This window comes from Sapajus apella, unplaced genomic scaffold (assembly GCF_009761245.1).
Source record: "Sapajus apella isolate SASKATOON/1434 unplaced genomic scaffold, GSC_monkey_1.0 scaffold44, whole genome shotgun sequence".
NCBI classification, from domain to species: domain Eukaryota; kingdom Metazoa; phylum Chordata; class Mammalia; order Primates; family Cebidae; genus Sapajus; species Sapajus apella.
The window spans coordinates 5,476,853-5,501,015 of record NW_022436984.1 but is presented as its reverse complement, the minus strand read 5'-3'; the positions used below and the strand labels follow the sequence as shown (position 1 = coordinate 5,501,015).

Below are 24,163 nucleotides of genomic sequence, written 5' to 3'. Positions count from 1 at the left end.
GCTCCAAGGGTGGTTTATGATTCTCTGATTCTGTCTGTGTTTCCAGTTTTTGGGGCATTGGTTTGCTCTGTCACCTCAGTTCTCTGATGGATCTGGTAAGACTTACAGGTTTTTAGTTCAGCTGTTTTAATTGTTAGGATAAGAGTAATGCCTTCTAAAATTTTTCCACGTTGGATCAGAAACTGGAAATCTCTTTCATTTTTTTCTTTTCTTTTCTTTTTTTTTTACTCTTGCCATATGGGAGGAAGTCTGAAGTTTCCTGAAATCTTAACTAGCATCTGTTTATATCACTACCTGTTTTCATTCTTAAAGAAGATTCAGTGCATTCTGTAGACAGTTGCTTTAAGCACTGTGTGGGTAGGACGGGAGTTAGGAAGAGAGGGTCAAGGGTCAAAAATGTTTAGAAAAAAATGTAGACACAAATCTGAGCTTCTTTCATTTTCTTAAAGAAAACTCCTCTAAATGAATTACTGAATGACCCAAGTACCATGTAAAAGTATTATACCAGTTTATAGCTCTGATTTCACTATTTAAAATTTGCTATTTTGTGGTGGTTGTAAACAGAATTTTTTTCCCTTTAACTTTACCTCCTTCTGAAAAATACACAAAATAAGAGACTGTTTTCTGATGTCTCTCTTAAACACAGATTAAGAATAATGCATTTTAGATGTGGGAGTAAATAAATAGGTTAATGAAACTTATTTTGGCTCCTAAATGGTAATTTTTTGTCTTTTCTGTTTTACTAGTTGTACTAGTTGTGTGTGTGTTTTTTAGACAGGGTCTTGCTCTGTTGCTCAGGCTGGAGTGCAGTGGTGCGATCTTGGCTTACCGCAACCTCCACCTCCTGGGCTCAAGTGATCTTCCCACCTCAGCATCCCGAGTAGCTGGGAACACAGGCGCACACCACCACACCTGGCTAATTTTTGTATTTTTTTGTAGAGACAGAGTTTTGCCATGTTCCCCAGGCTGGTCTCGAACTGGGCTCAAGCAATCTGCCTGCTTCAGCCTCCTAAAGTGCTGGCATCAGACGTGTGAGCCACTGTGCCTGGCCTTACTAGTTATGTTTTATAATAATTGGATTGTTTTTAAGATGACATTTACTCTCAACATTTTTAGATTTTAAAAATTTTGGTTAAACTGAATTTTTCAAATATAATAGATGTACCTAATTGTACTAATCTATGTTTAAGGATGGAGAATACAAAAATAAGAAAACACGCTGTTTGTTTTCTCATCTTATAGTCTGGTAGAATAGATAAGAAATGTACATAAATGATCATAATGCAATTCAAAATGTAGTAAGTATAATTAAAGAGTTACAGGAGCAAAGAGTAGGGAGTTGGGAGGAAAGAAGTAATAGTTGAGTTAGGGAAGCACAGAGAAGGCTTCATTGAGGGAATGGTGTTTGAATGGATTTTGAAGATGCCTGTAATTTTCATGGAATTGGGCATAAGATTTTCATGGGAAAGGGAGTTATGTAAATACAAAGTATAGGAGTAGGAAAACCCAGGGCTTATTTTAGCAGCAGGAAACTATTTGGCTTAACTTGTAGGCGTTGTAAAAGGCTTGGCTAGTAACTGATATCTGTTTGTAGATGTTTTTTGTTTGGCTTGCATAGTTAGAAAAAAAATGTTTTATATAGATGTTTATAGTTAGATATTGGTCCTACCATTCCCTATTATCTTACATCTTGTCTACCTTTTCACACATACGTAATACCAACCTGGGGCTGGAGAGGTGACCTATAGAGATATAGCATAAGAGGGGTAGAATTAGAGAGTTGGAAAATAGATTGGAACCAGATTATGGAGGGAATTGAATGCCATTGTAAGATACTTGTGTTTTATTCTATGATTGGTACAGAGCTAATGGAAGTTCTTAGCAAAGGAGGGGCCAATGACTGAAACTGAGTAAGAATAGCACTCCTGGCCAGGCATGGTGGCTCACACCTGTAATCCCAGCACTTTGGGAGGTCGAAGCAGGCACATCACGACATCAGGAGTTTCAGATTTGTCTGGGCAACGTAGTGAAAGCCCTATCTCTACTACAAATACAAAAAATTAGCTGGCTGTGGTGGTATGCATCTGTAATCCCAGCTACTCGGGAGGCTGAGGCAGGAGAATGGTGTGGACCTGGAGGCGGAGGTTGCAGTGAGCTGAGATCGTGCCATTGCACTCCAACCCAGGTGACAATGTGAGACTCCATCTCAAAAAAAAGGAGTAGCACTCCTTGCAGGTGTGATGAGAATATGAAGGATGGATTGGAGTTGGAAGAAATAAATAGAAATAGTGAAGTAAAAAAACCCTGGGGGCTTCGAACCAAGGCAGTGGCAGGTAGGGTAATAAACTGAGCAGATGTGGGAGATGTTTAAGGGTTAAAATCATCAGAATTCTACACGGCAGTCTATGCAGATAGATGCTTTTCTGTGTGAGAAAGTTAAGATGAAATGAAGAGAATATGAGGTTCAAGGCCTTATAATATTGCCATTATCAGAAGTGGTAAAGCCAGAAATGAATGTAAGTATAAGATAATTGTAGGGTATGGAAATGTTGACTTGTTTTTAACAACATAGTGGAATTTCTGTATGATTCTGACAGCAAACTTGGCCAATTTATGATAAGATTGTGTTACTTCATAGTAGCTTCAAATGGTTGAGTTTTAAATGTAGAGTTTGGAATGGCTCTGTAGTACCTGAAGTATGCCCTTTCTTAGAAAACGTTTCTTATCATTATTCCTAAATAGAAATTTGGAAAGATATAATTTTAAAAATTAATTTTGGGAATCTCATTAGATTCATTTAACTGATCAAACAATAAAGATTTATAATGACTTAAATGTTAATTTTAGTTAAGTCATTGACAGCTAGTTTACCCTTCTTCCCCTATCCTCTACCTCTTTCTGTAGTTCCTTGCCTCTGATGTTTTCCGGATCTTTTTTCTTTTTTTCTTTTCTGGAGACAGGATTTTACTCTGTCACCAGGCTGAACTACAGTGGCATGATCACGTTTACTACAGCTTCCACCTCCCAGGATCAAGTGATCCTCTCACCTCAGCCTCCCAAATAGGTGGGACTACAGGTGTGCAACCACCACCCCTGGCTAATTTTTGTATTTTTTGTAAAGATGGGATTTCACCATGTTGTCCAGGCTTGTCTTGTCCTGGGCTCAAGGAATCTGCCTACCTTGACCTCCCAAAGTGCTGGGATTACAGGCGTGAGCCACCACACCCAGCCTGTTTTCTTGATCTCTGTGGTTTATTTTTTTCTTACATGAATCACAGTATTCTGCTTAAATTCTATATGCCTGTCTCTTCGGTCTGAAAGTGAATTTGATCAAGAGAAAAAGATATGAGAAGTTCTTCCTCACAGGGCTCTTTAAAACTGTAGTTATGATTCTTTTTTGTCAGTTTGCCTTTAACACCTGTTTGAGACTTTTATGACCACCTTCACATTTGGTGATTCTCTAGAGCAGGGTTCTCCAACTTGTCTGTTGCCTGTTAGGAACTGGACTGTGTAGCGGGAGGTGAATGGTGGGCTAGCAAGTCTTACCACCTGAGCTCTGCCTCCTGTGAGATCAGTGGCAGCATTAGATTCTCATAGGAGTGCGGACCCTATTGTGAACTGCACATGTGAGGGATCTGGGTTGTGTGCTCTAGAATCCAGTTACAGGTGTCTAATGTTCTCCCTTCCATAGGGGTGGGCTACATAGAAAGTACACAGTATTTTTGCCCAAGGAAGGCTGTTTTAAGATTCAAAATCCAGGATTTTTATTGGGGGCTGGTCATATATTGACCATGCCATGGGAGTGGCAACCTCCACCTCCCAGATTCAAGTGATTCTTGTACCTAAGCCTCCTGAGTAGCTGGGATTACAGGTCCATGGTATTTTGCACTTTGCCTACAAAATTCCAGGCTCTCAGAATTCCAGGCTATCAAAATTCCAGGCTCTCAGAAGGAAAGTGTTTACTATATGTAATCACATTGTTTACAAACAATCTCAGCAAGCTGGTATAGCAGAATTCAGTGTCCCAAATGGGTAAAACAGCTTTATCAACATAAGGAATATTCTAAAAACCAAGTTCCCAGATGCCAACCAAGGACCAGTCTTACTACAAACAGGTGCTTCTGAAGATTGTAGCATCAGGCCTGCTATGTTAACTCTCGTGTAAAGCTCCCATGCCTCTTACCCAGCTTCAAGTTACCATGTTGCCATTCTGGATTTTTGACTCTCTGAAATGCCATCTTAACCTTTATTATAGCCTAGGTTTCACTGCATCTCAAGATTTTACTTGCTTTTCTTATTGTGGCCTCAATGAAGGTCTTCAAATATTAGAAATAGAGAAAAGTAGACCTGCTCTTACATAAGTAGTCTTTAAGAGAATAGAATGGCTTCTCTCTGGATGTAGAATAAAAAGAAGCCGGAAATTCTCTTCCTTTGCCCAGAGCACTGGCATTTTCAAGTGTTTTCTTATTCCGTGACTTTTATATTTACAGTTATTTGTATATGTCTGCATATGTCTTACAGTTAAATATTTTTTATTGTTGGTTTTAGAGCAAATGTGTAACATTTCTTTATGTTTCTCAGTTTCCCCCTTTTCTGTATGTTGATTCTCTTTGAGTATTACCTTATCTCCTATCAGCAGGAGAGCATTTTAAAGAAGTATAGAACATGGATGAGCTCTGGAATAATAGGAAATCATTCTTTGTTGGTGGTAATGGAACAATTTCAGTTTCTATGACCATGAAAAGCATAAAGAAGAGGTAGCAAAAGACATTTGAGAAGATTATATTTTATCAGAGTCAAAACTTTTTGTATTTACCCACATAATTTTTGTCCCCCTCTTTTTTTTCTGTATTTTCTAATTGAAAGGGGAGAGGAGAATAAATCAGTGGTGTTACTATGACAACGACTTTGGTACCTTAGGGATAAGTATCATGTCCCTTCTGACTGGCTAACTGTAGTTGTTATAATTGGTTTAATTCTTCTCACATCTTAAGAAATTGGGACTGTTTCTAGACTTATTAGGAAACTGGAAGAATTTGTATAGGAAGGAAAATTTGCATATTCATCAATATTATCCAGAGGAGAAATGTTCAAATTAATGGCAGGGGAAGATTAAGCAAATAAGTATTTGTATATTTAATGCATATGTAAATATTTAATTTGTATACCTAATAAATATGTCAATATTTACACATTTAAAATTTTACAATTTTAATTATTTATATACCACAAATTAATAAACCACTTTCAATTAAATTATAATGTTTTCTTACCACTTGTAGTATTTTTATTAGATTTCATCTTTTTGTGTTAGAATTTTCATAGTCTGTTTTAGTAAGAGCATTGGTAATATGGTGTTTCTGTTTTTGTTTTAAAGTGAGGGGCTCCAGGAATTTGAGGCTGCAGTGAGGTGTTATGGCAGCAGTGCACTCCAGCCTGGGTGACAGAGCAAGATCCTGTGTCTAAAAAAAAAAAAAAATGTTCTTGGATTTCAGCTCTTTTATCTTGGATTGATACATTTCCTGCAACATGGTTTAAGCTATAAGGCCAAAAAAGAAGGACTAAAAACTTTCTTCTGTGTTAATAAAGTGTTCACAAGAACCTGGTGAGGTATTAACTTTTTTTCATATGACAAAATTGAGGCTTAGGATCGTAATCTGCTATAGGTGGCAAGCTTGTGAGTGGCAGAGATGGATTTTCTTTTGTTTTTCTTCAACAGCTTTATTGAGGTGTGATTTACATACTAAAATTTACTCATGTAAGAGTTCAACTTGATGATTTAACTTTTTTTTTTTAGGCAGAGTCTTGCTTTGTTACCCAGGCTGGAATGCAATGGCATGATCTCGGCTCATCTCGGCAACCTCCACCTCCTGGGTTCAAGTGATTCTTGTGCCTCAGTCTCCAGAGTAGCTGGGATTACAGGTGTATGCCACCACACCCGGTGAATTTTTTAGTAGAGATGGGGTTTCACCATGTGGGCCAGGCTGGTCTCAAACTCCTGGCCTTAAGTGATCTGCCTGCCTCAGCCTCCCAAAGTGCTGAGATTACAGGTGTGAGCCATCATGACTGGCTTAATTTTTTTTTTTTTTTAAAGATTAGGGGTCTTGCTGTGTTGTCCAGGCTGGACTTGAACTTCTGAGCTTACCTTCCCAAGTAGCTGGAACTTAACAAGCATGTGCCACAGCACCAGGCATCAACACAATGTTTTTTTTAATAAATTCACAGAATTGTGTAAATATTCTCACAGTCTAGTTTTAGAACATTCTCTTTTCTTTTCCTTTTGAGATGGAGCCTTGCTCTGTCACCCAGGCTGGAGTGCAGTGGTGTGATCTCGGTTCACTGCAACCTCCACCTTCCTGGTTTAAGCAGTTCCCCTGCCTCAGCCTCCCAAATAGCTGGGATTACCGGCACACACCACCATGCCTGGCTAATTTTGTTGTATTTTTAGTAGAGATGGGGTTTCATCATGTTGGTCAGACTGGTCTCGAAGTCCTGACCTCAGGCAATCTGCCTGCCGTGGCCTCCCAAAGTATTGGGATTACAAGCATGAGCCTCCACACCCGGCCTGAAGATTTTCATCACCCTAAAAAGAAACCTGGCGTTTATTTGAGGTTAATGCTTGTTCCTACTCTCAATCTCAGACAACCACTGATTTGCTTTCTGTTTCTGGATTTGCTTTTTCTGGAAATTTCATATAAATGGATTTGTACAAAATGTAGTCTGTTCTTTTTCACTTAGCATACTGTTTTTGAGATTCATTCCTGTTATCGCATATGTTGGTAGTTCTTTTTTTTTTTTTTTTTTGAGTTGGAGTCTCAACTCTGTTGCTCAGGCTGGAGTGCAGTGGCATAATCTCAGCTCACTGCAACCTCTGCCTCCTAGGTTCAAAGATTCTCCTGCTTCAACCTTTCTAGAAGCTGGGACGAGGAGCATACGCCACCACACCTGGCTAATTTTTGTATTTTTACTAGAGATGGGGTTTCACCATGTTGCTCAGACTGGTCTTGAACTCCTGAGCTCAAAGTGATCCGCCTACCTAAGCTTCCCAGAGAGTTAGGGTTACAGGCATGAGCCACCGTGCCTAGCTCATTCTTTTTTATTGCCAAATAATTATTCTACTATATGAATATACCACATTTTATTAGTTTACCAGTTGATAAACTATTGAACCATTTCCAGTTTTTGACTATTATGAATAATGTTATAAAAATTCTTGTGCATGTCTTTATGTCAAAGGAAATTGTTGGGTCATATGATAAGTCTATGTTTTAACTCTTTCAGAAATTTCCAAAGTGTTTTCCAAAGTGACTGTAGCATTTTATATTTTAGGAACAGTGCATGAAGGTTCCAGTTTCATTATTTCCTGGCAAACGTCTGTTATTGCCAGTATTTTTGGTTATAGCCATTCTGATAGACATGTGGTGTAATTGTGCTGTTAATTTGCATCTCCTTAATGACTAATGATGTTCAGCAACTTTTTTTTTTTATACTTTAAGTGTTGGGATACATGTGCAGAATGTGCAGGTTTGTTACATAGGTATACACATGCCATGGTGGTTTGCTGCACCCATCACCCCGTCATCTGCATTAGATGTTTCTCCTAATGCTATACCTTCCCTCACCCCCGACCCCCCAACAGGCCTTGGTGTGTGATGTTCCTCTCCCTGTGTCCATGTGTTCTCATTGTCCAACTCCCACTTATGAGTAAGAAAATGCAGTGTTTGGTTTTCTGTTCCTGTGTTAGTTTGCTGAGGATGATGGTTTCCAGCTTCATCCATGTCCCTGCAAAGGACATGAACCCATCCTTTTACATGGCTACATAGTATTCCATGGTGTATATGTGCCACATTTTATTTATCCAGTCTATCATTGATGGGGATTTGGGTTGCTTCCAAGTCTTTGCTATTGTGAACAGTGCTGCAATAAACATACATGTGCATGTGTCTTTACAGTAGAATGATTTATAGTCCTTGGGTATATACCCAGTAATGGAATTGCGGGGGTGAAATGGTATTTCTATTTCTAGATCCTTGAGGAATCGCCACACTGTCTTCCACAATGATTCAACTAATTTACACTCCCACCAACAGTGTAAAAGGGTTCCTATTTCTCCACATCCTCTCCAGCATCTGTTGTTTCCTGACATTTTAATGATCACCATTCTAACTGGTGTGAAATGGTATCTCATTGTGGTTTTAATTTGCATTTCTCTAATGACCAGTGATGATTAAATTGTTTTAATATATTTCTTGGCTGCATAAATGTCTTTTTTTGAGAAGTGTCTGTTCATATTCTTTGCCCAGTTTTTGATGGGGTTGTTTTTTTTTTTTTTTTTTGAGATGGAGTCTCACTCTGTCACCCAGGCTGGAGTGCAATGGCACGATCTTGGCTCACTGCAACCTCCACCTCCCAGGTTCAAGCGATTCTCCTGCCTCAGCCTCCTGAGTAGCTGGGATTACAGGTGCATGCCACTGCGCCCAGCTAATTTTTGTATTTTCAGTAGAGACGAGGTTTCAACATCTTGGCCAGGGCTGGTCTCAAACTCCTGACCTTGTGATCCATGCCTCTCAGCCTCCCAAAGTGCTGGGATTACAGGCATGAGCCACCGCACCTGGCAATGGGGTTGTTTTTTACTTGTAAATTTGTTTAAGTTTGTTGTAGATTCTGGATATTAGCCCTTTGTCAGATGGATAGATTGCAAAACTTTTCTCTCATTCTGTAGTTACCTGTTCACTCAGATGGTAGTTTTGCTGTGCAACAGCTCTTTAGTTTATTTAGACCCCGATTGTCAATTTTGGTTTTTATTGCCATTGCTTTTAGTGTTTTAGTCATGAATTCTTTGCCTGTGCTTATGTCCCGAATGGTATTGTCTAGGTTTTCTTCTAGGATATTTATAGTTTTAGGTCTTCTTTTTAAGTCTTTAATCCATCTTGAGTTAATTTTTGTATAAGGTGTAAGGAAGGGCTCCAGTTTCAATTTTCTTCATGTGGCTAGCCAGTTTTCCCAACATCATTTATTAAATAGGGAATCCTTTCCCCATTGCTTGTTTTTAGGTTTGTCAAAGATCAGATGGTTGTAGATGTGTGGCATTATTTCTGAGGTCTCTGTTCTGTTCCATTGGTCTATATCTCTGTTTTGGTGCCAGTGCCATGCTGTTTTGGTTACTGTAGCCTTGTAGTATAGTTTGAAGTCAGGTAGCGCAATGCCTCCAGCTGTGTTCTTTTTGCTTAAGATTGTCTTGGCTATACGGTCTCTTTTTTGGGTCCATATGAAATTTGAAGTAGTTTTTTCTAATTCTTTAAAGAAAGTCCATAGTAGCTTGATGGCGATAGCATTGAATCTCTAAATTACTTTTGGCAGTATGGCCATTTTCATAATATTGATTTTTCCTCTTCATGACATGGAATGTTTTTCCATTTGTTTGTGTCCTTATTTCCTTGTCTCTGATAAAATAGACTTTAAACCATCAAAGATCAAAAAGGACAAAGGAGGGCATTACATAATGGTAAAGGGATCAATGGAACAAGAAGAGCTAACTGTCGTAAATTTATATGCACCTAATACAGGAGCACCCAGATTCATAAAGCAAGCTCTTAAAGACCTACAAAGAGACTTAGACTCCGACACAATACTAATGGAGACTTTAACATCCCACTGTCAATATTAGACAGATCAATGAGACAGAAAATTAACAAGGATATTCAGGACTTGAACTAAGCTCTGGACCAAGTAGATCCAATATATATCTATAAAACTCTCCACCCCATATCAACAGAATTTACATTTTTCTCAGTACCACATCAAACTTATTCTAAAGTTGACCACATAAATGGAAGTCAAACACTCCTCAGCAAATGCAAAGGAATGGAAATCATAACAAACAGTCTCTCAGACCACAGTGCAATCAAATTAGAACTAGGGATTAAGAAACTCAGTCAGAACTGCACAATGACATGGAAACTGAACAACCTGCTCCTGAATGACTACTGGGCAAATACCAAAATTCAGGCAGAAATAAGTTTTTTGAAACCAATGAGAACAAAGACAGAATATACTAGAATTTCTGGGACACAGCTAAAGCAGCGTTAGAGGGAAATTTATAGTACTAAATGCCCACAGGAGTAAATGGGAAAGATCTAAAATTGACACCCTAAAATCACATTTCACAAAAAGAACTAGAGAAGGAAGAGCAAACAAATTCAAAAGCTACCAGAGACAAGAAATAACTAAGATTAGAGCGGAACTGAAGGAGATAGAGACATGAAAAACCCTTCAAAAAATCAGGAGCTGGTTTTTTGAAAAGATTAATGAAGTTTGGTAGACTGTTAGCTAGACTAATAAGAAAAGAGAGAAGAATCAAATAGACACAGTAAAAAATGATAAAGGGGATATCACCACTGATTGCACAGAAATACAGACTACCATCAGAGAATACTATAAACACCTCTATGCAAAAAACTAGAAAATCTAGAAGAAATGTATAAATTCCTAGACACATACACCCTTGCAAGACTAAACCAGGAAGAAGCCGAATCCCTGAATTGACCAATAACAAGTTCTGAAATTGAGGCAGTAATAGCCTACTAACCAAAACAGCGCAGGACCAGATGGATTCACAGCCAAATTCTACCAGAGGTACAAAGAGGAGCTGGTACCATTCCTTCTGATATTATTCCAAACAATAGAAAAAGAGGGACTCCTCCCTAAATCATTTTATGAGGCCAGCATCATCTTGATGCCAAAACCTGGCAGAGACACAACAAAAAAAGAAAATTTCAGGCCAATATCCCTGATGAACATTGATGCGAAAATCCTCAATAAAACACTGGCAACCTGAATCCAGCAGCATATCAAAAAGCTTATTCACCCCAATCAAATTGGCTTCTTCCCTGGGGTGCAAGGCTGGTTCAACATATGCAAATCAATAAACGTAATGTATCACAGAAACAAAGACAAAAACCACGATTCTCTCAACAGATGCAGAGAAGGCCTTCGATAAAATTCAACACTGCTTCATGCTAAAAACTCAATAAACCAGGGATTGATGGAATGTATCTCAAAATGAATAATAAGAGCTATTTATGACAAACCCACAGGCAACATCATACTGAATGGGCAAAAGCTGGAAGCATTCTCTTTGAAAACCAGCACAGGATGAGGATGCCCTCTCTCACCACTCCTATTCAACATGATATCAAAAGTTCTGGCCGGGGCAATCGGGCAAGAAAAAGAAATAAAGGGTATTCAGATAGGAAGAGAGGAAGTCAAATTGTCTCTGTTTGCAGGTGATATGATTGTATATTTAGAAAACTCCATTGTCTCAGCCCAAAATCTCCTTAAGCTGATAAGCAACTTCAGCAAAGTCTCAGGATACAAAATCAATGTGCATAAATCACAAGCATTCTTATACACCAATAACAGCCAAACGGAGAGCCAAATCATGAGTGAACTCCCATTCACAATTGCTATAAAGAGAATAAAATACCTAGGAATACAACTTATAAGGGATGTGAAGGACCTCTTCAAGGAGAACTACAAACTATGTGGAGCAACTTTTTATGTGCTTATTATTCATTTGTATATCTTCTTTTATGAAATATCTATTCATATTTTCCCAATTTTTATTTTTGTAATTTGTTGTTTTTATTGAGTTATAAGAATTTTTGGAGACAAATCTTTATTAGATACATGATTTGCAAAGATTTTCTATTTTATGATTTGACATTTCATTTTCTTAAGTTTTTAATTTTGATAAATTCAGTTAACTTTTTTGGGGTATAGATTCTGTTTCTGGTATCAAATTTAAGAAAACTTGCCTCATCCAAGGTCATAGAAATTTTCTCCTTTGTTTTCTTCTTGAACAAGTTTCAGCAAACTGTAGCCTGTGAATCCCATCTGGCCCACAGCCTACTTTTGTAAGTAAAGTTTGATTTAAATATAGCCAACTTCTGTATTTACATACTGTCTGTGCCTGCTTTCTCTCTACCTGAACTTTTAAACAATTGCTGTACTGTATTGCCCAGAAAACCTGAAATACTTAATGGCCCCTTTCAAAAGATGTTTGTTGACCCCTGTTCTAGAAGTGTTACAGTTTTAGCTCTTGTAGTTCTAGGATCCAATTTTAGTTAATTTTTGTATATGGTCTGAGGCAGAGAGACAAGTTCATTATTATTTTTATTTTTATCTTTATTTTGCTGTGTGGATATACAGTTGTACCATTTGTTGAAAAACTCTCCTATATATAATGTTATTTTTTTCTGGCTGCTTTCGAAATTTTCTTCTTCTGTTTTTAACTGTTCGATTATGATATATCTAGGTGAGGATCTCTTCGTGCTTACCTTCAGATTTTTGTTGAATTCCTTAGATCTGTAGGTTAAAATGTTTTTTTTTTCATGAAATTTGGAAAGTTTTCAGCAGTTATTTCTTGTAATATTTTTACTGTTCCCTCTCCCAAGCTCCCATTATATGCATGCTGGTATGCTTGATGTTGTTTACAAGTCTCCAGTGCTCTGTTCTTTTTCTCTGTACTGATTAATTTCTTCATCTGTAATTTTATAGACTGCTTCTTATGTAATATCAAATCTGCTCTACAGACCATCTATTGAACTCAAGTGAATTTTTTATTTGTTACTATTCAACTCTAAAATTTCCTCTTGGTTCTTTTTAATAGTTTGCATTTCTTTGTTGATATTTCCAATTTGTCTAGTTATATCATCATAACTTTGAGCATGGCTTCCTGTAATTCTTCAAATATATTTATAGTAACTCCTTTGAAGTTTTTGTCTGCTAAATCTAATATTTGCTCTTACTCAGATACATCTTCTGCTGGCTGCTTATTTTTCCCCCTGAATATGGGTCATAGCTTGCTGTTTCTTTGCATGACTTATGATTTTTTCTTAAAACTGTACATTTTGTTTAGTATGTTATAGTAACTTTGGATTCTTTTTTTATTCTTTTTTCTTCCCATTGCACGTTGTATTTATTTATTCATTTAGTAACTTTCATGGACTTCAGCTGCAGAATCTGTCTCTCCCACTGTGTGTAGCTACTTATGTGTGTCCCCAGCTTTTAAAAGTTTTTAATGTTAAGGTTGGTTTTGTATAGTTCCCACTTGCAATTGCATAATTTAGTGCTTAGCTAATTATTGGTTGAATACTGTACTTAAACATCTTGAGCCAGTAAAGCTTTCACCCTCTGTTGGGAGACTGTATGGAAGGTGTGAAGGGAGGATCACTTGGGCTCAGAGTTTGAAGCTGGCCTGGGCAACATAGTGAGACCCTGTTTCTAATTAAAAGAAAAAATCAACTAAGTGTAGTCTGTTTTCATGTTTTTCTCTTTTACTTTTTACTATGTTGTCTTTGACCTAAGACCCTGTGCGTGCACTCAAATTTTCTGTTAGCCAGGGGTATGTGGAGAGCCAGGTCTCTCAGTTTTCCAGCTTCCCCTGTGCATACACTGCCAGTCTCTCAGTTGGCCTACATTTTATGTGAAACTTAGCACCTTATGGGGCTCCCCTGTACATGTGCACAGTCTCCTAGTTAGCCAGTGTTGTGTGCAGGGCATAGGCTATCTCTTTAGGATAGGCGGGAAATTTATGAAGTCTCTCTGTGGCTTTTCCATTTCCAGGATCTTTCCATTAAATTTTTAGCTAGTCCTCAGGTTTCTGGCTCACCCTGACAACAGCAATCTTGGGCTAGGAAATCTGCAAGCTTTTCTGTTTCCTACTGAATGTGGGTTTTCCACCCTCTACTCCAAATCAAAGTCATCCCCTTTTTGCAATGAAGGTGCTGGTTTCTTGATATAAGTTTTACGTCATTGGAGCTGGGGTAGGGGATGGAGGCAGCTCCTGGTAAGATGCCGAATTTCCACTGTTGTTACCAAGAAGTCCTGTAGGTTTTCATGAATACACTTCCGTCATTGTGGGTTTTTTGTTTTGTTTTGCCTTTGGCCAATTTCCATAGCACAAAGATGGTTGTTTTTGATGCTTTTATTCAGTTTTATAATTACTTTTTGGGAATGAGATTTTTGTATTCCTTTACTGGAAAGTTCTACTTCAGATCTTGGATTTTAAATCCTACTGGTATTACATTTCAAAGCTAAGTGGTCTTTTCTCTAATTAGAACAAGTAATTTTTTGAAAAGAGAGATGACAGAGGGGTGGATGAATGAGCCTCGATTCAAATCCTAGGTTTCTACAGAGGGCAGAGTTTTATATCTCCTTATAGATTTGCAAGCTCAAACTGAGGTTAATTGAAGAGATTAATGGCTCTTGTGGAGAGTAGACATGTGTTGTTTATTCAGAGTGAGCCAACTATTGTGACAAAGTACCTTTCCTATAGTGTTCTTCGGTTCATAACAATTTTATGAAGTAAGTATTGTAGTTATGATCATTTTGAAGATAAGGAAATATATTTGCAAGTTGGGAACTTAACCTATGCTCTCAACATTTGTATGTGGTGGGGATGGCTCTTGAACACATTTCTTCTGGTTTCTCCCTGTTCTTTATACTCTGTATAACTGCTTCCCAGTCATACCATAATTACTTGCAGACTCTTTGATGGTCTTAATGTATTTTTTAATGTAGTTAGTAGTTGAGGTTAGAATAATTAATTCTTTTCTTTTTAAATCACTCTTAACTAATTGAAGAGCCCCATTCAGTCAGGCAGTTATTTAGCAAACTGGTAAGAGTTAGAGCAAGAGTTCCTGTGGCAGCTTCCTCTGCCAGCTTCCTTTTTTTCTCTTACTCCCTAGATGCAGATTCTGCCCAAGAAGCCCCTGCATTGCAGAGGGACTGGAGATCTGTATGATCTGTTTATTTCGCAATTGACAGGGTAAGGGGGCCTTATGGGGGAGGTGCTTGGGTGCCCTAAATTTAGCTTTATGCAGCTGGGCTAACATTTATTTGGGGATTACTGAAACTTAATATTTTTAAAAACTTTTATGAATTTTGTTTGTCCTACATCAGTTAAGTGCCAGATTATCATATTAAAAAGCATTTATTGTAATGGCGATTGTTTTTAAAAGGTCCTGTTAGAACAACTCAGACAAACATGATTCATGCTTCAAAAATATCAAATCTGGGATCATTTAGAATATACATCACTGCATATATATATAAGTAAAATTTCATGACAATAACATTTTAAAAAAAGGTTTTGAGTGAGCGTCTGTTTCTATAGCTCATCGTAGTTATTCTTTATTAATCTACCTTGTTTCTTTTCCATGAATCTGTCAATCTGTAGAGTGAAAAAGGGACTTGTGGATATACCATAAACACTGTGGGTGGGTGTGGTGTCTTTTTCTTGCTGCTAGAAATTAATACTTACTTCCTTTAATTCTTTGTCTATCCTAGATGCCAATGATATTTGAGTTGTATATTTAGACTGTCTTGTATCTGATCATTAGAATAAGTGTAAAAGTGCAGTTGATGAATCTTACGGGAGCCAAGATTAAGTTTTGTAGGTCTCAGTTGGCAGAACAAGTGCCAGAAATGATGGTTTTTATAATAGGATAGAATTAAAATAGGTGAGGAAGAGTTTAAGGCTCTTTTAAAATCACAGAAGGATTTGGCAGGTAACTGTAGCCTTGATGAATACTTGAAAAGAATTGAGTTGGTGCTGTTGTGGTAGGCTTTTTTTTTTTTTTTTTCTTCAAGATATTATACCTGGTAGTAAAATAGCTTTGTTTACCTAAAGTAGTAATATGCATTTCTGTAGTTTAAATGGTTATTTTTAGTGTTCTGTATGTCTCATTTTTAATCGTACCCTCATACCCTTTAAGCATTTAATTTATGGATTTTAAGAATTCAACAATAATGTTATGTATGTTATCCTTATCACTATTAATAAATATTCCACTGTCTAATGCCAACGCAGTTGGAAAAGTATTTTTATTCTTAAGCATCTTAAATGACTTTTTTTGTTTTTTTTTTTTTCTGTTTTCTTTAAGCCATAAGGATGAGTTTACCATTATTCCTGTACTGGTTGGAGCTCTGAGTGAGTCAAAAGAACAGGAATTCGGAAAACTCTTCAGTAAATATCTAGCGGATCCTAGTAATCTCTTTGTGGTTTCTTCTGATTTCTGCCATTGGGGTAAGTTCTAGATTTTAACATATCATGGTAGATATTATGTACTTCTGGTTAAAGGTATCTTTTCATTCTGAGTTCTGATTTTCAATTCTTTATCACTTTCCTTGGAAAGTTTTACTTCTGGCAGCAATGTTTAAAAGTGAATAAAAAATCTTTTGACCCTTTAAAAAGGATCAGATTACAATAGTGGATTATGGGTACATTTCCAAAGGCGACTGGTATAATTGGATTCACACTGTGAAGGCATCCTTGCTTAGACACTTATTTAGTGGGAGTTAAGATCTTTTTTAACCTCATTTCCAGGTAAGTGTGTATGGTAGATTTTCTGAAGTTAGTTGTGGTGGATAAATCCAGTGTTCTTTAGGATACAGAAGAGCACTATGTGCTATGCCAGTCCTTTTCCACATTTCCTTTTTTGTAATTAGTCTTTCTTTTTTTTCCTTTGGTGCTTAGTTTTTGCTCACAATTGCCATCAGTTTAAAACTACTGTGGACTTCATTGGTAATGCTTTTATAAGGGTAAGGATTCTTGAGTAGCTTTTGTAATTATTGTGACTTAGAGTAAGGACGCTTCACAGTGAATACACCATAAGAGAATTGAGGTGTTTGTGGATGCCTCTTTTAGTAAACTTGGCTTTTATAGTCTTTGGATGCAGTTTGCTTTCCTTTATCCATTACTGTCCTAAAATATTTCTAAAGTTTTGTTCCTTTTAGGACATCTCTTTGACCTATTAATTTATTGGTTTAAGATGCCAATATCTGTTCATTTATCAGTTATTTCTTTGACTATAAGGAAACCTAAAATGTAAGACCATAATAAGATACAATGCTAGGATAGCCAGAAAAACATCTTCAGTGAAATATAGGGAGCCCATTATATGTCTTAACCATTGATTGTCAGAATTAATTCAAAATTTATCCGGCCTGGTTTGGCTGGTGTCTTCTCTTACTTCTGTCTCTGAGCGGCCTTTTCAAAGTTGAGATCTCAGTTCGAGATAACTATCTTTCATAATGTTATAGATTTGTTTTTTTTGCATAAGGTACTTATCTTCAACTAGGAGTGATTTTACTCTCGGGGCATTTGAAAATGTCGAAAGACATTTTTGATCACCACAGCTGGGATATGGTTTGGAGGGTGGCAATACTAATGGTATCTAATGAGTAGAGTCCAGGGTAGCTGCTAAACAAACATCCTATAATGACACAGGACAGCTCCCACATCAGAGAATAACCTGGCCCAAAATGTCAGTAGTGCTGAGGTTAGGAAACCCAGATTTTTAGGGTATGCAGGTAATTGTGCTTCCTTTCCAACCCTCAAAGAAGCTCTCAGCATTCTTCTTCTTCTTTTTTAATCTATTTTTAATATTCAGGGTTCTTTACTTACTGATTCTATTGGTTAGCTGGTAGTCTACCTTTGGCAGCAGTTATATTTTATGGATATAAGTATACTACTTAGACGTGAAAACTAAGTAGATGCTTAAAAGGAGTTCCTTTCTGTGGAATTTTGAAATTTAATAATAGGTGATCTTGAAAACTTAAGTATCATTACTGCGAAACAGGATGTTTTCCTTAATGTTGTGAATTTGTCTTGGTAACAAAGCATGTCCATATGTTTTGAAAATTAAAATTCTTGAAGCAAGTGCCGCATACCCCTTTCATTTTTAAGCCTCTTATGAATCACTTGATTTCAATAATTATTTCCCTTTGATACTATTTTTCAGAACCTGGGCTTTCTCTCTAGGTTGGCAACTTGTGCAGCCATAACATAAATTCACATAAAATATCAGTAAACATTTCAATATTGCTCTTTTCTGTGGAATCATCCTTTTTAACCTCATTAATATAGAATTCTAAAGCAAGCACAGCCTAGTCCACTGCTATATGTAACTGCAGTGGCTGAGAGAGAAAAGTAAATTTGTTTTACCTTCTACCTAGATTCTCAGAAAATTATTGAGGTTGTTTTGTCTCCTGATCTCTTGAAAATTTTGGTATCTAAATTGTAAGATAGGATTTCCAGGTGATAGCTACAAAATAGAACTAAAGAATTTTAAAGATTCATAAATAATAGTTATAAGAATTATCCAAAGACTAAAACATTTTTATGTTTTGTTTGGTGGTTAAGTAATAGAACTGTTCAAGCGTTGAATTTTTAGTATCACCGTCATTACTAATACTCATTAAATGTTTTCTTTGTACTTATGGAAAGTACTGTGCTACTCCTTACTGAGAAATATGTTGGAGTTTTAGGGATAAGTGAAAAGTATAACATAGGTAATATTCCAAAACTGATAGTCTTCTCACTGCCATAGTAATTCTTGTAAAATAAGATACCTTTTTTCTTTTGCATGCCTACTGAAGTAATATGAATTATTGACCAGTTATGGGTGAAGCTATCTTAAGAGTTAGGTTTCATGTTTCTCACATTCATACTGTATTGATGCTGGGCATCTTTCCTAAATTAGTAAGCGTGCCATATTATCATCTTAAAAATTCAGCTTTTTCTTATGAAGATAATACTTAATGGTTTTCTTTCTATTTAAAGAGATACTATACAGATTGATTTTTATTATATAAAAGCAATCATAGCACTAACTTCTAAGTAATTTCACAGGAGGGATTCAGTACCTCATACAGAGGTTTTAAATGGTTCATTGAGTTTCCTCTTAACACACTCTATATTTATAAATACCTGAATTTTGGGGGAAAAGTAATTTATGATAGTATACTTGAAATATTACTCAGATATACACAGCAGAGATTTCTTTGTTTTGATTATTAGATTACTGGCATTGACTACATTTTTCACTTCTAGTCATTGGTTCTTTTTATATTGTGTTTACCTTTTGCAGAAAAAGTGAAAACCATGGTGACAGAGACATTTCAGATTCTTATGTGTAAATTGGAAATATTTTTCTTGTTGACCTTATTTGTTAGCCAGTATTCTTTATAAAAATGATTTATTTTCTTAAATTTATTTTACCCTAAAGATGTTCATTTTTCAGATGCCTTGTAGCTTTTATTTAGACTTGAAAAGAGACATTAGAGAGAGAAAGGTAGAAATACTGAACTGTACTCTCAAGTTTTCTTTCTGGTTGTGGTAAGCCAAGGGAGAGACAGAAATCTAGATTCAATTATCCTCCTTCTTTCTATCCTCTCATTTGAGTTCTCCAAAAGAAACCCTGCATTTCAGTTCCTGCTTTGTATTACATCACCAGTCTTGTACATATAGAAATGCCAGGTTATGTTTCTCAGGTAACGAAATAGATAGTTCTACCTCATTTCATCTTTTCTGTTACTAGCAGGAAGTAGAGTAAGTGAAAAGACATTTGCCACTAGTCTGTGTGCTTTACCATAGTTAAGTAAATTGTTCCAATACTTCTTGTGCTTATCAAGTTCTATATCCTATAGGATGACTCTGTAGAGAGAATTTTGTCTGAACCTATTTTAAGTTTTCAAATAGTAGAATTTTCATTCTGTTTTCTCAAGTTTCAGTTTTGGCCTTCTGCATATATATGATTGATATTTGTGTTTTCCTGACCTTCCTGAAATTTATATTTCAAAATTTAGATTGTTGGCAGCTTTCAATAACATAATTTTTACTGCTAAGAAGTTTCTAATTGAAATTGGTTTTAACAAAAGTTGATTTTTCAAAAGTGGAGACATGAGCTTGGTATGGTGGTTTGTGCCTGTAGTCCCAGCTACATGGGAGGCTGAGACAGAAGGATTACTTGAATTTATCCTGGACATCAAGCGAGACCCCATCTCTAATAAAATAACAAAAAGTGAAGTCATGATTTGATTTGCCTTTTATGGTGGTTTTGCAAATCAGTTTAGATAATTTACTTGGTAAATGTCTATGATATTATATATATTTTTAAATATGAGAAGTTTACTATAGTCTTTTCAGCAGTTTTGAATTTTTATGCATAAATTTATATTTGTCTTTACGTGACTAGCTTTTTATACATACCTACCACTTATTAAAAGTGGTATTCCCCTAAATATTTATGAAATTTATAACTTACTCAGATTTCTTCTTTAATGTATTTAATGTGATTATTCATGCGTAGTCTTTCTGTTAGTCTCTTGGGTATAAGGCTGTTGCTATTTTCTAAATAGTTAAATTGGTTTGAGTGTAAGTTAGCTAATTCTTAAAATATACCTTAACCAAGCCATCATATTTGTCTTCTCAAAGAATTGCACATACTGATTTTACATATTTAGTTTTTGACTTTTTTTTTTTGCAGATTTGAGATAAGGCTAATACTTATGTAACTAGGACTTCAGCGTGAAAGCATGATAATATTTAGCTTTTTAAAGTGATTATCTTATTTGATGCTACTTAGAGAATATTTCCTTTATGAAATACACTTTTTTCTTTGGTAGTGATTTTAATTACGAATGTCCCCAGGTTGGGTCCTTAGTATAGAATGGCTTAATAATCTATCTCACAAGGTTGTTGTGAGGTTTAACTCAAATATTGGAAAGGGGTTTCACATATAAACAACGATTAAGTAAATGTATGACAGTATAATTTTTAATGGCTATGTGTCTGAAAAATCTATCTTACTGACTGATCTTTTGGGGGCTTTATAGATCAACTTCCCAAGGTCATTATTTATTTTTGCAGTTCAGTGCATAGCTTAATGTTGAGGTATTTAATATTCTTATACCTCTTGTTTTAAGGGACTTAAAAAGTAGCATTGGTTCTTGTACCATTCATTGTTATGTTTGTCCTCATTAGTTGATTGTTGTGTGTTAAACAGACATCCCTGGAGCTTATTCTCCACACTCTGTGAATCCACTCATTAATCACCAGTCACCTTTGGAGATGGGAAAATTACTTACCTGTATTTCTTTTTCTCAGAAAGCGTGCTCTGGAATGGATTCACAAATGAGCTACCCTCCTTCCCTCAAAGAGTAAGGTTTCTGCTTTACAGGATTTTTTTCTTGGGTTATTTTTCCTCTCATCTTTTGAATTTGAAAAGAACTGAGGGAAGGCACCTGAAGAAACTACTGACATACTCAATAGGGGAGTTCCAAAGCTTGTGCTGCCCCTAGGGGCAGTGTCAATGGCTCTTAAAGCTAGAAAGCTCATACTTGGAGTTGAAACAGGGGCTCAAAGAATCCATTTTCCCAGTGTACCTTCTGAAAGGATAAGTTTCAGGTAAGTAATTTTCTTTTACTATGTGATACGCTTTATTGATACTTATAAAAGTACAAAAGTCCAGTTCTCCAGGTACATGGACAATTGTATTTTTTATAGTTTAGCTTCATAACCTTTACTGAATGTCAGAAACATAAAAACTGATAAAAATAAAATATATTTGCTCATGAGATACATAAAATTATAATTTAAGTCAGTAATACATTTTTAGTTAAAGGTATATTTATCATCAATTTATTGTGCTTGTGCTATCATTTTCTTTACTATTAAATAAAATTTTGAGACACTTAACTTTTTAATAGTAAAAACCAAAGAATAGTATTTTAAACTCAAGTTTCTAAGTGGTGACTGACTAAAGTTGTGTGTATGTATGTATGTATATGTAAATAGACACATACATGTAGGTTATGATGATAGCAACTATTTACTTAAAATTAGATGCCTTCTGTATTTATATTGACCAGAATACATTGCTCAAGTGATTTTTAAATATTTGTATAATTTTAAAAAATTACCATGAGACAGTTTGAGCTGTTACAAGTAAAATATTTATTCGGTGTAGCTACTTAGTTGAAACGTTCTTTAGAGCCCTTCAAATATTTATAGTCAGTTTTTCAGTTACTAAATGTAAGGTGGCTACTAAATAGTAACAAAAAGTAGAGCATTTACTCCCATTGGTTCTCTGTTCATTTTGGCATTCTCATTAAATCCCATGCTGATTCAATATTTTAAAGTATTTCAAACATTTCCTCTTCTTTTCCTTCAGAACCAGTTTTTAAGTGAAAGTTACATAGAAAATGGTCCATATGAACAAGATAGCAATTAAAATATAGACTTTTCATTTAGCGTTAAGGCTTGGTTGACCAACTTCAGCCATTTGGAACAGCAACTCTTAACTTGGAATTAAACATAAAAGACTTTTGAGTAGCAAATGACTATCACAGAGTATATGCATTTTTCTCTGCACCTGGGAGTAGCAGTAGATTATGTCCCAGTCACAAGGCTTACTGATAGTAGCCAAAATGAATAGCTATGTCCAGAAGCAGGGAAAAGAGAATGTATTAGTGTAAACCTAAAGCAGTTCAGGTTCAAAGACAGAGTTGTATACTACCTTGATTTCCTCCAAGAATATTGTTCTTACTGTAATGACAGTGAGTCAGAATATTCTTGTCTAAGGTGTTCATTTGTTTCAGAAAGATTTTGGACAGCTTTCTCAAAATAACTTTGAAATAAAAGTAAAAATTTAGTATCAGTGAATTGAATCGAGAAATTATTATAACTGCACCTTAGATTTGGCATTGAGCAGCCTTCTCACAGCCACCTGACGATGAAAAAAGCAGTGTCAGGCTGGGCGTGGTGGCTCACGCCTATAATCTCAGCACTTTGGGAGGCCAAGGCAGGTGGATCACTTGAGGTCAGGAGTTTAAGATCGGCCTGGCCAACATGGTGAAACCCCGTCTCTACTGAAAATACAAAAATTAGCCAGATGTGGTGGCATATGCCTGTAGTCCCAGCTACTGGGGAGGCTGGGGCAGGAGAATCACTTGAACCCATGAGGCAGAGGTTGCAGAGAGCCAAGATTGCGCTACTACACTCCAGCCTGGGCAACAGGGTGAGACTCTGTCTCAAAAAAAAGAAAAAAAAAAAAAAAAAAAAGAGAAAAATAGTGTTAGTTATATAGTTATTGAGTAATTCTTATTGTTATATATGAAGTATTAATATATATCTTCTTTACAGAAAAATAAGGCTATACATAACCCTAAATTTTGAAAGAAATGTTTGATGAATTATCAATATAGGGGCATTGAATGATATATTATCATTGTTTAAGAATTTTTTTTTAGTTCAAGGTCTATAGTTGATCTCATAGCTAAGGTAACATGCAGTAATCTTTATTGCTATATTCAGAAAGCAGATATTACTTTAGACCCTATTGCCCAGTTAATTCTAGGATATCGTCAGTTAAGTTATAAGATGCAATATTGATTGAATAATGGCTCTTGGGAGAGAATAAGGACTGCTACATTGAATAATTATATTACTGTATATGAAAGTTAAAATGTGAAAATTAAGGAAATAATGAGTGACCATCAAAGGTGATCAATATCAATAAATGAATGAAGTGTTTAAGTCTTGTGATGTGTGGTTTTTCAGAAAAGGACATCAAAGAGGATTTTAGAATTTTGCACTGCCCACTATTTACATATATTTTTTTTAGTAAGATGAACAGAAAACTTAAAAATCTTAATTATCCAGCCGAAGAATTCCATGTCCTCAGATGTGAGGGTGGTAGCTGGATATATCAATATTGCGCTAAACATGAAGCACAGGACACATGATGTGTGTACATGATTTGTATGCTCTGATTCCTTTAGAAATGCATTTTGGTCAATCTTTAACAGTAAGGAAATATAAAAGTAATGAGTTCTTAGAAGAAAGGCACTGCTGAAAAATAGATTTAGGTGTATCTGGAATATGTTGCAGTCAGTTGAGTAACAATCCATAATTAAGAAAATGTTTAACTTTTGATTTTCATATATCTATAGTAGGAAAAAGAATTTATTTTCTGAGCCTTTTGTTTTCTGTCTTCTCTTTAAGCTTCTTCCGTTTTACTCTCTCTGTTCTCTGGAGAATAGCCAAAACATTGAATGTTCTATGCTTATACTCTTATTGAGATTTTATGTCAGGGTAGGAATATTTATTATATTTATGTTATGTTTACCCTTTTGTGTATACTATTCACATTGCATAAGGCACTTGTATTGATCCTTTTCCAAGTAGTACAAAAACGAGGTAAAATTTTTAAAATTTGCATCATAAAAATCACACAAGTCACAGTATTTGTGACCTATACAATTTTTTTTTCCTGTAAGAGAGATCAAATCTTGCATTTGTACAGCAAAACCTAAG

At 35.9% G+C, this 24,163-nt stretch overlaps 1 protein-coding gene across 5 annotated transcripts in view; it reads left to right on the top strand.

Moving 5' to 3' along the window:
- Positions 1 to 24,163, top strand: part of MEMO1 (mediator of cell motility 1) — a 136,625-nt gene that overhangs the window by 92,471 nt on the left and 19,991 nt on the right. For 2 of the 5 annotated variants that reach the window (XM_032239233.1, XM_032239232.1), the window contains one exon: positions 15,948 to 16,090. The exons of 2 other annotated variants lie outside the window; for them this stretch is intronic. In XM_032239233.1, the coding sequence (XP_032095124.1) occupies positions 15,948 to 16,090 (143 nt within the window). Of the gene's footprint in view, positions 1 to 15,947; positions 16,091 to 20,953; positions 21,254 to 24,163 lie in introns of all 5 variants that reach the window. One more of the 5 variants, XR_004257189.1, reaches the window with a different exon arrangement.